Source organism: Myotis davidii, unplaced genomic scaffold (genome assembly GCF_000327345.1).
Source record: "Myotis davidii unplaced genomic scaffold, ASM32734v1 scaffold135, whole genome shotgun sequence".
Taxonomy (NCBI): domain Eukaryota; kingdom Metazoa; phylum Chordata; class Mammalia; order Chiroptera; family Vespertilionidae; genus Myotis; species Myotis davidii.
In genome coordinates this window covers 224,444-240,598 of record NW_006289813.1, presented here as the reverse complement: position 1 = coordinate 240,598, position 16,155 = coordinate 224,444, and the positions used below count along the sequence as shown (strand labels likewise).

Below are 16,155 nucleotides of genomic sequence, written 5' to 3'. Positions count from 1 at the left end.
TTTTAATGTTGGTATATTTTCTCACAAGAAACCAACGATGGAAGCACTGAAGCTGCCATTACTTTACTTACAATGGGAGATCTGGTGTTGCAATCAGGGATCAGTACAGAACAGAGTGATGGTAAGAATGAAAAATAAGTCCTTAAAATAAAAGAAGCTTTTAAAGTCCAACTTTTAAGAAATTATACCCACATTTGCATAATAAGTGAATACCTGCCTGTTACATTTGAAGTTGGCACCACTTTGTTGTTTTTCCAGAAAAGATAATATGTATGCAATGATCCTTCTAACTGCCCCTTTAGATGTAGTGGCCACCATTTCAAGATAGTGCACTTGGTTTATTAAGAGTAATTTGTAGCTGAAACCGGTTTGGCTCAGTGGATAGAGCGTCGGCCTGCGGACTGAGGGGTCCCAGGTTCGATTCCGGTCAAGGGCACGTACCTGGGTTGCGGGCACATCCCCAGTAGGAGATGTGCAGGAGGCCGCTGATCGATGTTTCTCTTTCATCGATGTTCCTACCTCTCTATCTCTCTCCCTTCCTCTCTGTAAAAAACCAATAATGCCAGCACCGGTTTGGCTCAGTGGATAGAGCGTCAGCCTGCGGACTGAAAGGTCCCAGGTTCGATTCCGGTCAAGGGCATGTACCTGGGTTGCGGGCACATCCCCAGTAGGAGATGTGCAGGAGGCAGCTGATCGATGTTTCTCTCTCATCGATGTTCCTAACTCTCTATCCCTCTCCCTTCCTCTCTGTAAAAAACCAATAAAATATATTTGAAAAAAAAAGAGTAATTTGTATTTGTGGAATAGTTGTTCAATGCTGTATCCCCAGCACATAGTACGTGCTCAGTTACCTTTGTTATCATAAACATCATTGGTTAACTGCACTTACTGATCACTGATTACTTTATACATGTTTCTTTAGCAAAGGAGCTGCTGCTTTGGGTAGTTCCACAATTACGTGACATTCAAATACAGTATGAAGGGGCAGTAGCCATCATTGAGATTATTTGGTTTAGAATGTTCTGTTAGTTTGGACTGAGCCAAATTATATGTCAACCCAGATTTCTAATATTTTAGGCTAAGAAGCAATGATCTTGACTAAGTATTTTATTCTATGAATATGTCATGCAGATACAGAAATGTTTCTTTTAAAAATGTGTAAACCGTAGATGATATGAGGTGAACAGAGTCATGGTTTATCTTTGTTTTAATCCTCATTTGAGGATATGTTTTTATTGATTTTAGAGAGAGGGGAATGGAGAAGGAAAGAGAAACATCAGTTGGAGAAGGAGAGAGACATCCATCAGTTGCCTCCCATACCAAGGATCGAACCCACAACCTTGGTATGTGCCCTGACCGGGAATTAAACCTGTGACCTTTTAGTGTGCTGGATGATGCTCCAATCAATTGACCCACCTGGCCAGAGCGGGCTTCATTCTTTTTTTTTTCAGGCTTGATTCTGAATGGCAGAGTATTGCATTGGAGCCTGTCACAAATCTCTAGGACATAAAGTACAGGTTTTTAAAAATTGTAAATAAAGGTGATTTTCGTAATTCATTTGAAGTTATATAGTTATTGAAAGTAACAAAAAAATTCATTTTTACTTATAATAACCCAAATATTTCAGTCTATAAGAATTATTAAGCTTAGAAAAGGTAAAATATTTGGCATGAAGAATGGGATCATAAATTTAATTTAGGAGCCCAAAAGAGCAAACTTTAAAAACGGTATAGAATTTTGCAGTTGCTGAATGTTGAAGGATTTATTTTATTTTGACATCTATTTGTATTTTCTGTTTTTTTCTGCAATAGGAATATGTGTACTTCCTAGTGTTCATTCAAAGGATAAAAGCCATATTCCTTTTAACCCAGAGAATGTCAGTGACAAAATTGTTTATGAATGTCAGGAGCTTTCTTCACCTGTCCAAAGTATACCTCTTTCATCATCAGAAGAAAACAAGATTGAATTGGAGGAACAAAGTACTAAAGAAGAAATTGGTTTAATGGAGAAAGTAAAGGAAAACGCTAGATCAACCAGGTTTATTTTGCTTTATTAAATTATTATTTCTTTTGAGTTTTACCAAAAAAATAAATTACAATATCCTATTAATTAATATATTTAAACTAACCATCAATTTAGTTAATAGTTTTGAATAATACTTGTATAACTGTAAAGTAGGCAGTACTGATTTCTTATCCTTTAAAGTAATAATTGCTGATTGTGATTTTAGTTTAATGTTTTGAATATTAAAATTACTGCAATAAGCGTGTCTTTAAAGCTTTAATGAAATAGTTTTATATAAATAGTTTTAGTCTCTGTTTTACAAATATGGTCCAGAATCTCTTCCCTTCTCAAGACCTTTAGAAAAGTTACTACCACGTAATTTTAACATTAAAAAATGAAACTTCAGATGATGTGGCTCCTTAGAAGGTGGCACATATCTGTCTGTATCAGTGCTAGTCAGAATGTATCAGTGTGAGAGAATTCTTACACATTGATAGATTTATCTCTTTCCCCCCTCTTTTCCTAGGAATACAACTTCAGAGGTGACCAGTAATCTCAGAATGAGGAGGAGATTTGCCAAGCCTAAGCCAAATCTTAGGAAGATTTTAGGGACCAACAGATTTGGTGCTCATCAGGAAGTTCCCAGTTTGCTTGTAACCAAAGGAGAAGTGGAAATTCAAAGAGGTAAATTTTATTGTTTACTTTGACACAAGAAATTACATAACATTTCAAATGGAATATTCAGTTGTTAAACTTATTTTAACTTACTATTAATTTCAAATGTACAAAAAGAATGAGCAATAAAATAAATACCTATAAATCCACCAATTGGTTTCAATAATTATTACCATTTTATTATATTTACTTGATCAAACTTTCTCTTCATATATACTTTTTTTTCTGTGTGTGAATGTGTGTGTGTGTACATGAATGTTCAAGCACACATTTCTTAGAAAGGTATACATGCATGTGGCAGAAAATAAGACAGTGCCCAAAAGGCATACGATTTTAAAAACTCCTTCCTCCTTAGCTTCCCAGCCCTCTAATCCCACTTTTAGTGGTAAACTGTTTTTAACCGTTTTTATTATAGACTTCCAGAAAGATTTTATACACATAAGTATCTAATGAGGGCATGTGTATGCCCATACAATCATATATACATACATATGTATATTTCTTTCAGGAAGAATAAAAATATATGCATATGGTACACCGTTCTGCACTTTTAAAAAATGTACTTAGTGGTGTTGATATATTTACCGAGATTGTGTTAAACCCTGTATGTTGTATGTAGAAGGTCTGGATAGTTAACATCATCATTTCTGTTTTGGGATTCCTGATTTCTGGGGTTTCTCTTTCAACCAGCAATGCCTGTTACTCTGGTCTGAGCAGTACTTAGAAGCACTCTCATGCTGGCTCAGGTTACCTTTCCTATATAGAAGTCATTTTCTTTCCCTTTGTAACATTATTCTTTGTAGAACAGCTCCTTCCCAGTACTTTTCCCAAGGTGGAACTAACCAGACCTCATGTATATCCACCTGTAAACTACTTTTGTTGGTGGATTTCTAATTATACTTCTATTACCATTAAATGGAGATGCAGTTTTTGTGGTAGCCAGGAGTGAAATATGTGCCCTGTCAATAAACTTGCATTTTAGCCTGGCAGGCATGGCTCAGTAGTTGAGCATTATTAACCTGTGAACCAGGAGGTCATGATTTGATTCCTGGTTGGGGCATATGCTTAGATTGCTGGCTCGATTCCCAGGAGAGGGCGTGCAGGAGGCAACCGATCAATGATTCTCTCTCATCGATGTTTCTATGTCTCTCCCCCTCTTCCTTCATCTCTCTGAAATCAATAAGAATATATTGCCGTAACCAGTTTGGCTCAGTGGATAGAGCGTCGGCCTGCAGACTGAAAGGTCCCGGGTTCGATTCCAGTCAAGGGCATGTACCTTGGTTGCGGGCACATCTCCAGTAGGGAGTGCAGGAGGCAGCTGATCGATGTTTCTCTCTCATCGATGTTTCTAACTCTCTATCTCTCTCCCTTCCTCTCTGTAAAAAATCAATAAAATATATTAAAAATAAAAGAATATATTAAAAAATAATAATAAACTTGCTTTTTGGATTAAGAGATGTTTGAAAGAGCCCACTATATAGTGATCTGTCTTTGAAAAGAAAATATGTTTCTAATATGGAGATTTTAGCTGTACTATTTTGGATTATATCTTAAATGTTTTTTTTATTTAAGAAACGGAGAAAAATGCTCCTAAAGCAACGGGATTAGAAGATAAAAACCTTGAATCAGAAACAATAGCAGAGAATAAGGAGCAGAGCAAATTGGCACATGACCATGGCATTGAAGAGACCAGTATTTTGCAGGAAGCAAGCCTAAAGGAAAGGTAAAGAGGAGAGATTGTGGGATGAATTTAATTTAAAAACAAACAAACATCCAGGTTCTGTTGCATTAATATAATATAAAAGTTTAAAAAACAATAAAATAGATGAATTTGTTGTACCTAGCTCTAAACATGCTGTGGTTGTCTGCTTGATTTTAAATATAAGTATACTGATTTCTCTTTCAGAAAGGAAGATCAAGCACAGGGATCTCAAGAAGTTCAGATATTGTCATTTGCTCCAGTTGTTTCCTCTGAGACAAGCTCCCACACACTTGGTGTGGGTAGGGGTCTTAGTGAGAGTTCTGTTGGAGAGCCCCTGGGAAAGGACTCGAATGGAGACAATGTGCTTACACCTCATGTCCCAGAGGTAAAGGAATGAAAAATATAATAAGTGGTGGCTAGGTGTTTGTTCCTCATTTAAAAAAAAAAATTAAGGTATAATATAAACACAATACCTTTCACCCTCTTTAATGTGCAATTCTCTACATTTTTACAAACACTTAGTCATGTGACTAATACATGAGCAGTTGGATCATTGCTCAAATTCTCTGGTGTTCTTTTTTAGTCACCCCTCCTCTCCCACTCCCAGCTCCTGGCAACCACTGATCTGTTTTGCCTTTGCAAGAATGTACTGTGATAGAATTTTTATTTTGTTTTTAGTCTCTGGAGCACAGTGATAAACTAGCCAATACCTAGCTTTGTTGTAAAAGCTTTGAAAAGTGAAGTGTTTTGTACATGGAGAATTCGCCTCTTGCTACTTAGCCCCTGGATCTGAGAAGCTACGTGTCTAACACTGAGATACGGGGTAACAATTTTATTGATTTCAGAGAGGAAGGGAGAGGGAGAGAGAGAGAGAGAGAAACATCAATAATGAGAGAGAATCATTGGCTGCATCCTGCAGATCCCTTACTGGGGATCGAGGCCGCGACTCAGGCATGTGCCCTTGACCAGAATCGAACCCGCGACCCTTCAGTCCCCAGGCCGAAGCTCTATCCACTGAGCCAAACCAGCTAGGGCTCCCTTTTCTGTCAAAATTCATTTCATAGACTACATATATTAAACAATTCAGTCTGAATTTCTGTGTGTAAATGTTAATCAAAAGTTTATTGGTACAATCAAGTTTCCAAAACTACTTTGAAAAATTGCATAGGATTAGATAATTGTTGACTTGAAACCATAACTGTTCAGTATATCAAATTGTCAGGAAAACTTTTTAAAACTGAGATTTGGTCAACCTTTTTCATTTTAATTTTTATGGCAGTGTATACCAACTAGTACTCCAGAAGTCCAACAAGAGAATGTAAGCAATCCTCAGGATTTAGCAGGTATGATAATCTGCTTCAATAAAGTATCATAGAACCTAACAGTATGGTCTTTACTCCCCAATTTGACTGTGGAAAAAACAAAACAATTATGTGTTTTTTTGGCGAAAAAAAATCTATGATGGCCTTAAATTAAAAAAACAAATAAAAAACAACTTGAAGTATTTTGTTGCTCAAAATTATAAATTTCCATAGTGAATGATCTTTATCCTTTATAAAATTACTTTTTTATTTTTTTGGGGTGTAATTCAGTTTTTATTCTTAGTGATAAGTTATTTTGAGACTTTTTAGAAATGAAATGATTTTCTGTACTTTCATGGTTCAGCTTTTCATTACTAACTTTTAAATTTTGATAGTCAATCTAGTTGGTGACGTACATCATGATGCTGAGGAAGAGCAAGCATTCATTTTAACTCTGGTGGAAATTCCAACCGATGCAGTACAAGAATTTACTGAAAACTCTACACAGTTAATGCCAAACCCTTTACTGCCAGCGCCCATATTGGTCAAATCAGTGACTACAGAAGAAAAGGGGGACATGAGGTAATGGATGAGCTAAACTGTTTTTACTAGGAGAAAAATTACTTTATGAATCAAATAGTATTGATAGGAATGAGCCATTTAACAACATTTGTAATTCTAGATATCTTATTTAGTAATCATGTGGTAGAGAAGAAATAATTTATTTTATATCTGATGAAGATGTCACAAATGTATAATAATTTTTGAATGAAGCTTGTGTGGTATTTTATGTATTTTGAAAGCTAAAAACACCTATAAATGTAGATCATAAAATGGCATCTATTAAAGGTATGGTTACTTTGAAAACATTTATATATATCTTAAATTTTGTTACTTTGTAAACGTAAATATATATTCTAAATACACTCACAGAAAGTTGCAAAAATAGTAGAGGTACCATTTCTATATATTTTTGATGCTCATTTTAATTCTTTACAGTAGAATTCTTAAGTTGTATTTTAACAGTCACTCATTAAGAGGCTTAATTGTCTATTAAATAGAATTAGAAATTGAAGTCTTTTATATCAGAAAGAGACATTTTGGATTAAAAATAAACTTTACAGACATTTTTTATACCTCAGATTTCATTCAGTAGTATGGAATTTAATTTCTAAGCCTTTAAGTATTAATGGAGGCTCAATAACATTTTTGTGGTCATGGCCATGTATGTGTTAGTTACTTTGAAGTGTTTTTGGCAGTTTTGATTGGAATAGCTCAGTCTTTAACCTCATTAAATTACCTCTAATTAACTGATTTAACGTGTATGTATTTTCTATGCAGTATGAATTTTCCAGTAACTTCAGTTGGTCAAGATGCCATGTGTTTATCTAATTCTGGAAGTGATGCTTCTGAAAAGCCTCCTGCTAATTTGGATCTTATGTCTAGGAAGAGATTTCATTGTAGGTCTGATGAAAGTGACCATGTTCCTCCTGCCAAAAAACATTCACTCACTTTGAGAGATGATTGTCAAGAATATATCTCTGAGGTAAGAGAGCCACTAAGTAAGATGGCCATATTATAACAGATTGATTTGTTTTTTCCCCTTTATATTCTTTATATAAAGACTAGAGGTCCGGTGCATGAAATCATGCATGGGTGGGGTCTCTTGGCCTGGCTTGCGATCAAGACCTATTGGGGGGCCGGCCAGGAGGAGGAACCCCTGGAGATTGGCCGTTTGGCCCCCTGATCAGGGCCGATGGGGGGGCCAGTCAGCCAGGGCGGAGGGTGGAGGGCGGAGGGCAGGGAGAGGCTGCGGGAAGTTGGCCGGCCAGCTCCCTGATTGGGGGGAGGGAACATGGGAGGTTGGCTAGCCAGCGGGCGGTGCCGCAGGAGTTTGGCTGTGGGAGTGCACTGACCACCAGGGGGCAGCTCCTGCGTTGAGCATCATAGTGACTAGTCGACCAGTCGTTCTGGTTGCTCAGTCATAATGGTTGCTTAGGCTTTTATATATATAGATAGTTCTAATACTTTTCACCCTAAATAATTAAAGTAAAACTGGTTTTGTATTTTTACTTTCAACCTGTTATATAAGAAAATTGATGGACATTAATCAGGAAATCCATTCCTGGCTCTGTATCGTTAGCTAAAAAGTAGGCTGAAAGCATCATACAGATCTGGATCTTGGTTGTACCACTTAATAGCTGTGAGACCTTTGGCAAGCTACTTCACCTCTCTGATTGAGTTTGCTATTGTATAAAATGATGATACTAATCACCACCACCATTAAAATGCTTAAAGCTTCTTATTGCTATTAGGAATAAAAACAGAACTTCTAAGGCCCTATACTTATCTTGTTCATTTATGTCTCTAGTCTTGTGCTAATCTCTACCTTACTCCCTAACCATATTGGCCATCTTTTTTCTCAAAAGCACAGTACTCCTTCCTGTCCCCGGCCATTTTTTTGCTATTTCTTTTTCTGAACTGTTCCCTTAAAATAGTGGTGGGGAACCTTTTTTCTGTCAAGGGCCATTTGGATATTTATAACATCATTCTCATAAATATTTATAACATCATATTTATAATTATCAACTTAAAAATTAGCTTTCTATATTTGGTCAAACATTTAATTAACTCACGCCAAATGTCTTGGCAGGAACAGACCAAATGATTTCACAGGCCTTATATGGCCCATGAGCCAGACGTTCTCCACCCCTCCCTTAAAACATACAAACCTCTTTAACTCAGTGATCACTACCTTAGAGAAGTCTGATAATACTATGCAGATTTAATCAACATGCACTGTGTTGTATGTTTCTTAGCACCCTCTGTTTTTTGTTTCTGGTACTTATAATGTATATAACCACACTATGGCAAAGTTAATTTATCCATAAATCTGTATTCTCAAAGGGACACTTGAAGACCAATAGTCCTTAGATGATAGCAGACAACAGAGGCAGTGTATCCTTGTATATGTGATAGGTGAAAAATGGTCTCCCAGAATAGTTTTAATTTCTCTTATTATGAGTAAGGATGGAGCATCTTTTCATATTTTTAAGCCATTTGTGTTTTCTGTGGGATGACTCTCTGTATTCCTTACCCATTTTTTAATTGGGTTGTTAATTTTTTTCTTATGGATTTGAAGGAACTCTCATATATATATATATATGCCTGAGATATGAGTTGCAGATATTTTTTCCCAGTTGGTTATTTTTCATTTGACTCTATTTAATGTGGTTTTCACATGCAGACTTTTTTGGTTAACTTTTTAAAAAAATTCTTCATTGTTGAAAGTATTACATATGTCTGCCGAAACCGGTTTGGCTCAGTGGATAGAGCGTCGGCCTGCGGACTGAAGGGTCCCAGGTTCGATTCCGGTCAAGGGCATGTACCTTGCTTGCGGGCACATCTCCAGTGGGAGATGTGGAGGAGGCGGCTGATCGATGTTTCTCTCTCATCGATGTTTCTGACTATCTCTCTCCCTTCCTCTCTGTAAAAAATCAATAAAATATATTAAAAAAAAAAAAGTATTACATATGTCTCTTTTTCCCCTCACTAACATCTCCCAGCCTGCTTCATTTTATTTGATAAATGGATTTCTAATTTTTTTTTGTAAATTTTCTTAAAACAGGTGTGTTCAAAGGAATTAATAAATGTTTTTGAGGAAACAGGTGAGTGAAATAAATTTTAATGTGATTATATTTTCCTAAGTACCCCTGGTTATTTTTGATGCATCTTGTTCAAATTTGGGATTGAAGCAGAGTCTTGCTCGCTGTTCTCTAAGAATCATGCTTTTATTATTAGATTTTTTTTTCCCTGCTGAGATTATGGATTTGGCACTTTGGTAGCCATAAAAGTCTACTTTCTTCCTGTATTTAATAGAAAACCACATCTCTACGGGATTTCTGAGAAAGCTCAACAACTACATTTTAGGAATTAGAAAGCTGGGTAAAAGGAGTTTTCATAGGTCCTTCGCTATACCCTGAGATTAGAAAATGATCACTTTGTTAGTTTAAGAAATATTTATGGAGAAAGATTTTCTAAGTAAAAATATGTTGATAAGACTATTCTTGAGAAGCTGTTACTTTAACTTTTAGCTAGTTATATTATTCTTAAGCGTCCAGGTAACTCCCTAATTTATAATTTAGCTTACTCTAATTATAATTTAGCTTACTAGAGCTGTTTAGGATAGAATGTCATGGGTTTTTTCCTTCAGATATTGAAGTTCCATTGGTTGTGTTAATTTCAATATATGTGCTTACCATTTTTTTTCTTTTTTTTTTAAGGGAAGTCTTACGAGGGACAGAATATCTTCCCTACTTCAGAAAGCACACATACAACACCAGAACCTCAGAAAGAGCAACTTGAAGCAACTTTTCAGAGTATGGGATCTAGACCTCTTGATAAAATAATAGATACACATATAGAAAAGAATACACCTCAGTTACCTCAGAATAAGGTGATTGTGTCTGATAAGGAAGAAGGAACTTGTGCAGCTTCTAAGTCTGAACAAGTGGATAGCATCACATCATCTTCAAAAACCCCACTATCCAGGTATCTTGAGAAAATCTCTAAGTGCTAAAACTTTGACTGTTTAGATAGAAAATGTTTAGAGTTCAGTATTATATATTTGGTTTTCGACATTGTCCTTGATTATTATTTTGATCCTTATTTATTCTATCATATAGTAGCTGCCAGTGCACAGGTAGATGATCTGAGACATAGGGTTAACCTCAGAAGTAGTTCTGGATGTTGTTTTATTGAGGTTCCAGAAAATGTGCATTTTTCTCCCTTATGGCGTAGCAAAGAGGCAAACCATGGCTTTGTCTCTATGAGAGTAACTGTGGAATTTAAGCCCAAAGCCAGCTTTCCCCACATTATTTTCCTCATATTCTAGAAGTTAAGCATTCTGGGTTATGGATAATTATTGTTCTTGTCAGCAGTATTAAAGTCATTAATATGGTGTTGGTGAGTTGAAGAGGGAGAGGACATGCACTAACCTCCACAAAAGGAAAGGGGGAAGCGCGTATGTAGCTTACAAAGGCATATTTAATGAATCTACCATCCTTGTTGTCTAAACGACAGAAAGTAAAGCTCAGCAATATCTTCTCTGGTCTAAGAGATGTGCTGAATATAGAAGGAGGGAGGCATCACGGGGTTTGGGTTAAACCAATTGAGAAGCAATATTCTAGAATATGGGTCAGCAAATTTTTTTGCTAAAAATCGTGTAGTATATCTTTTAGGCTTTGTGGCCTTTATGTCTTTGCAACTACTCAACTGTGCATTTATAGTGCAAAAGCAATCATTTAAACAGATGATCACAACTGTGTTCAGTAAAATTCGTTTATAGAATCAAGTGGTGGACTACATTTGGCCTAGTTTGCTGACATCTGCTCTAGAGCCTTGCTATTCAGTATGGTCATGGGACTAGCAGCATGGAACTAACATCATTTGAGAAGTTGTTAGAAATACAGAACCCAGGCTCTACCCCCCATTAATTCAGTCAGAATCTTCATTTTAATAAGATACCCGGGTGATTTGTATGCATTTTTAAGCACTAATTTATGCACCAATGACGTATTACTAGTACATATGCCATTGTAGGATTAATGGAAAGGAGTTGTTATTAAGAATGTGTTTTCCTGGATATTCTTGAATGTCTTTATGTTTGTATTTCTAGACCTGGCAGAAGACCCCTGGGATTTTTGTCTTTAATATGTTCAAAGAATAGTTTGGAGTCTGATGAACCTACTCAGGTTCATAGAAAGAAACGCCTAAAACCCCTTATACCTATATCAAGACAGAATTTGAAAAGATCCAATCCACTTAGTGAAAGCCAGAAAAAAGTTCAAGAGTCCTCTAATATGCTTCCATCTCCAAGTGTTGTTAATACTCAATCTGAGAATATTGGCAGTTCAGCAACTCAGGTATGTATGTGATAACTACTTGCTTTGTTGTTTATATAGAATGGGTTGGATATCACATTCAACTAGTAAAAACATGCCAATTGTTATTTTTATTTGGGTGTCAGAAATTATTGCAGCGCAAATCTTAGCTATCTCCTTCCCATCATCCTCCCCACTCACCACTATATTGAAAGAAGATAAGGTAGGATGTTACAGCTAGTATATTAGTGCAGAGCCATTGAACTAGCTGTAAATAGACCCTTAATTGCCATTTCTTTAAAGCAAAGACCCTTCTGACCTATGGAAGCAAAACAAAGCAGTGCTTGCATTTTATTTACTTGCCGAGAAATATCCTGACACCTGTAAGAATTCAAGGTAAAATTAGAATTTGTGTATTTTATTTTTATGCATTCTGAAGCTGTGCATGTGGGAAGTACTGGGATGGAAATATTTGTGAACCTGTGTCAAAGACTTCAGAAGAATATTGGGGTGACTTAAGATCTCAATAAAGGCTGGTGATCTCTAATGGGTAGCATGAAACTTGAAGGAGTACTTTTGTAAAAAAAAATACCTTTAACATTTTTTAAATTTTTTATGTTATTTGCCAGAATTATTTTCTGAGACCAAGATTTTATGAGTCTTTATTATTATTGCCAAATTACTTTGGAGAACAGTGCTGTAATTACCAGCAGCACTGCAGTGCCAGTTTAATCACATTCTTGCCAGCATTAGGTAAATAACTCTTCAAATAAAATTTTTTCTTACTTAATATATATAATGGTAGAGGTGTGGGCATGTCATTTCATTTGTTTATTTGCATTTCTTCAGTTATTAGTGACTTGTTTTTTTTCAAAGTATTTACCAGATATTTTATTTTTCCCTTTTTATCTTGCTAATTTATAGCTTTCAGTATCTTAGTATTGGTTTTTCTTTTTTTTACCAATTTGTGTGAGATTTTTATGTGTGTAAAAAAGCCATGTACCTTCTAGGTCAGGGATCCTCAAACTACGGCCTGCGGGCCACATGCAAATACAAATATTGTATTTGTTCCCGTTTTGTTTTTTTAGTTCAAAATAAGATATGTGCAGCATGGATGGAACTGGAGAGCATTATGCTAAGTGAAATAAGCCAGTCAATGAAAGAAAAATACCACATGATCTCACTTATTCATGGATAATTGAGACCAACACATATGTAATACCCTTTGTAATAAAAAATAAAATTAAAAAAAAAAGAAACTACACACACACACACACACACAAATAAGATATGTGCAGTGTGCATAGGAATTTGTTCATAGTTTTTTTTTAAACTATAGTCCGGCCCTCTGACAGTCTGAGGGACAGTGAACTGGCCCCCTGTTTAAAAAGTTTGAGGACCCCTGTTCTAGCTCTTTTGCTGCAAGTAGTTTTTTCAAGTTTACTTACTTTTTAAAATTTTTGAGTCTTTTTTTATATACATAAGTTTTGAATGTTTAGTCAAATCTATTTTTTCTTTGCAGTTTCTTAAATTGCTTTTATGATTAGGGAGTTGTTTTTTTTTAGTAATATATTTTTATTGATTTCAGAGAGGAAGGGAGAGGTAAAGAGAGATAGAAACATCAATGATGAGAATCATTGATCAGCTGCCTCCTGCATTCCCCCTGGGGATCGAGCCTGCAACCCAGGCATGTGCCCTTGACTGGAATCGAACCTGGGCCCTTTCATGCCGCAGGCTGACGCTCTATCCACTGAGCCAAACCATCCAGGGCTGATTAGGGAGTTTTTATCCAGAGAGATAAAATTTTCAGTTTTAAAATTAATTCTATTCATGGTTATTGACTTTGGTATGTAGTATGAGGTATATTTGGTATATAGTGAGAGGCAAGAATCTAAACTAAATGCTATTTTCAAATTTCTCTGTTATTATTATTTTGAATAAGTAATATATTCCATATCTTAAAATTCCTTATCTGTGAAAAAGACTTTACAGTAAAATGTTTCCCACATCTGTCCTTTAGCTTCCTAGTTCCCCTTTTCCACAAATATATAGTATTCTCAGTTTTTGGTTTACTTCTCCAGAGATACTTTATACACAAATATGAACGTTTTTCTTCTTTTTTATATAAATAATAGTATACTATTCTCTTCCATACTGCTTTATCTTCCTTATGGTACATCTTGGAGATGTTTGCAAAACAGTAAAATGCTTCCTCTTTCTCTCACTTTCTTCTTAAAAAATTTAAGTTACACTTTATTTGGAGATCACTGTAGATTCATAGCAGTTGTAAAAACGAATACAGAGAGATCCCAGATAAAAGATACCCTTTATCGAGTTTTCCCCAATGGTAGCATCTTGTAAACCTATGGAACAGTATCACAATCAGGATACTGACAGTGCTACAGTCAAGATACTGAACAGTTCTGTCATCACAGGGAACCGTTGTGGTGCCCTTTTATAGGCATACCCACCCCCACCCCAGTCTCTCCTTGACTTCTGGAAATCAGTTCTCCATTAAATTTATCATTCCAAAAAAGTGATGTGCTAGTAAATTGCATCGTGTTACTGGTATATACAGTTGTGTAAATGGATTTATATGTTTGGAATTGGCTTTCTTTCATTAAAATGAAAAAATATGGAACACTTCACAGTGGTTCCATATTGGCATTTCAGCAACTCAGGTATATATGTGATAGATAAAATTTGCTCTGCAGTAATTTCTGACATCCAAATAAAAATGGAACCATTTGATGCACAAACCATTTAAATGACAGATGCTTTGTCTACTGAGTCAAATCGGTTAGGGCCATGGTCGGCAAACCGTGGCTCACGAGCCACATGTGGCTCTTTGGCCCCTTGAGTGTGGCTCTTCCACAAAATACTGGCTCTTTCACAAAATACCGACTTCTGCGCATGGGCCACGAAGTTTCAATCACACTGTATGTGCGCGCCTGCACGTGGTATTTTGTGGAAGAGCCACACTCAAGGGGCCAAAGACGCATGTGGCAGGGGCCAAAGAGCCGCATGTGGCTCGCGAGCCGCAGTTTGCCGGCCACTGGGTTAGTGCTACAGTAGATTTTCAATAAATGTTTTTACATTTAAATCTTTTGATCCATGTAGAATTTCTTTTGGTGAAGTATACTCCTGGCTTTTTTTTTCTGAGATGATTATATAGTTGTCATCATTTATTGAATAATCCAACTTTTCTTATTTTCCTTTTAGAAACATCACTTTTATCAGATACTAAATTTCCATCTATATGTGTTGGGGGTATTTCTAGTCTCCTATTTAATTGATAATTATGTCTGTGTCTGTGCCAATACTATCCTGTCTTAATTTTTGATAGATTTATAACTGCTAATTTTTGATAGAATTGCTTTAATTTGTGATGATTCCTTTGGGTATGGTTTTGTTTCGTGTCTATTTTTATATTGGTTATTAAGATATTGTCATTGTAGTGCTCACTTCAGCACGACATATACTAAAATTTTAACAATACAGAGAAGATTAGCATGGCCCCTGTGCAAAGATGACATGCAAATTTGTGAAGTGTTCCGTATTTTTTTTAAAAAAACATAGCCATATCAATTGATGCAGAAAAAGCATTTGTCAAAGTCCAACACCCTTTCTTAATAAAAACCCTCAGCAAAGTGGGAATAGAGGGATCAAACCTCAAGATAATAAAAGCCTTATATGACAAACCTACAGCCAACAGCGTACTCACTGGGCAAAAACTAAAACCATTTCCCCTAAGAACAGGAATAAGACAGGGATGCCCACTTTCACCACTCCTGTTCGACACAGTAGTGGAAGTGCTAGCCATAGCAATTAGACAAGAAGAAGAAATAAAAGGTATCTAGATTGGAAAAGAAGAAGGAAAACTGTCATTATTTGCAGATGACATGGTACTGTACATAGAAAACCCTAAAGACTCCATCAAAAAATTATTAGTCTTAATAAATGAATTCAGCAATGTAGAGGATACAAAATTAACACCCAGAAATCTATGGCATTTTTATACACCAGTAGTGAACTTACAGAAGGAGAGATTTTTAAAAAATCCCATTTACCATTGCACCAAAAAAATTAAGATACCTAGGAATAAACTTAACTAAGGACGTAAAAGACCTGTACTCAGAAAACTACAGACACTGAAAAAAGAGATAGAGGAAGACATAAACAGATGGAAGAACATACTGTATTCATGGATTGCTAGAATCAACATTATTAAAATGTCCATACTACCCAAAGCAATCTATAGATTTAATGCACTCCCCATTAAAATACCAATGGCATATTTCAGAGACCTAAAACGAACTCTCTCATAATTCATCTGGAATAAAAAAAGACCCTGAATAGCTGCAGCAATCCTGAGAAAGAAGAACAAAGTAGGAGGGATCTCAATACTAGATATCAAGCTATATTACAAAGCCACTGTTCTCTAAACTGCCTGGTACTGGCACAAGATCAGACATATAGACCAATGGAATAGACTAGAGAACCCAGAAATCGACCCAAACCACTATGCTCAATTAATATTTGACAAAGGAGGCAAGAACATAAAAGGGAGTCATTGAAAGTGTTTAGTTTT

The 16,155-nt window shown here is 35.9% G+C and overlaps 1 protein-coding gene across 1 annotated transcript in view; it reads left to right on the top strand.

Annotated features, from left to right (window-relative positions):
- BDP1 (B double prime 1, subunit of RNA polymerase III transcription initiation factor IIIB) overlaps nucleotides 1-16,155 on the top strand; it is a gene marked incomplete at its 5' end in the record, with an annotated part of 87,736 nt that overhangs the window by 67,018 nt on the left and 4,563 nt on the right. The window contains 11 exons of the mRNA XM_006762480.2: nucleotides 29-121; nucleotides 1,812-2,037; nucleotides 2,531-2,688; nucleotides 4,252-4,402; nucleotides 4,586-4,766; nucleotides 5,661-5,724; nucleotides 6,078-6,264; nucleotides 7,024-7,228; nucleotides 9,311-9,350; nucleotides 9,966-10,233; nucleotides 11,360-11,606. Of these exons, the coding sequence (XP_006762543.1) occupies nucleotides 29-121; nucleotides 1,812-2,037; nucleotides 2,531-2,688; nucleotides 4,252-4,402; nucleotides 4,586-4,766; nucleotides 5,661-5,724; nucleotides 6,078-6,264; nucleotides 7,024-7,228; nucleotides 9,311-9,350; nucleotides 9,966-10,233; nucleotides 11,360-11,606 (1,820 nt within the window). The remainder of the gene's footprint in view (nucleotides 1-28; nucleotides 122-1,811; nucleotides 2,038-2,530; nucleotides 2,689-4,251; nucleotides 4,403-4,585; nucleotides 4,767-5,660; nucleotides 5,725-6,077; nucleotides 6,265-7,023; nucleotides 7,229-9,310; nucleotides 9,351-9,965; nucleotides 10,234-11,359; nucleotides 11,607-16,155) is intronic.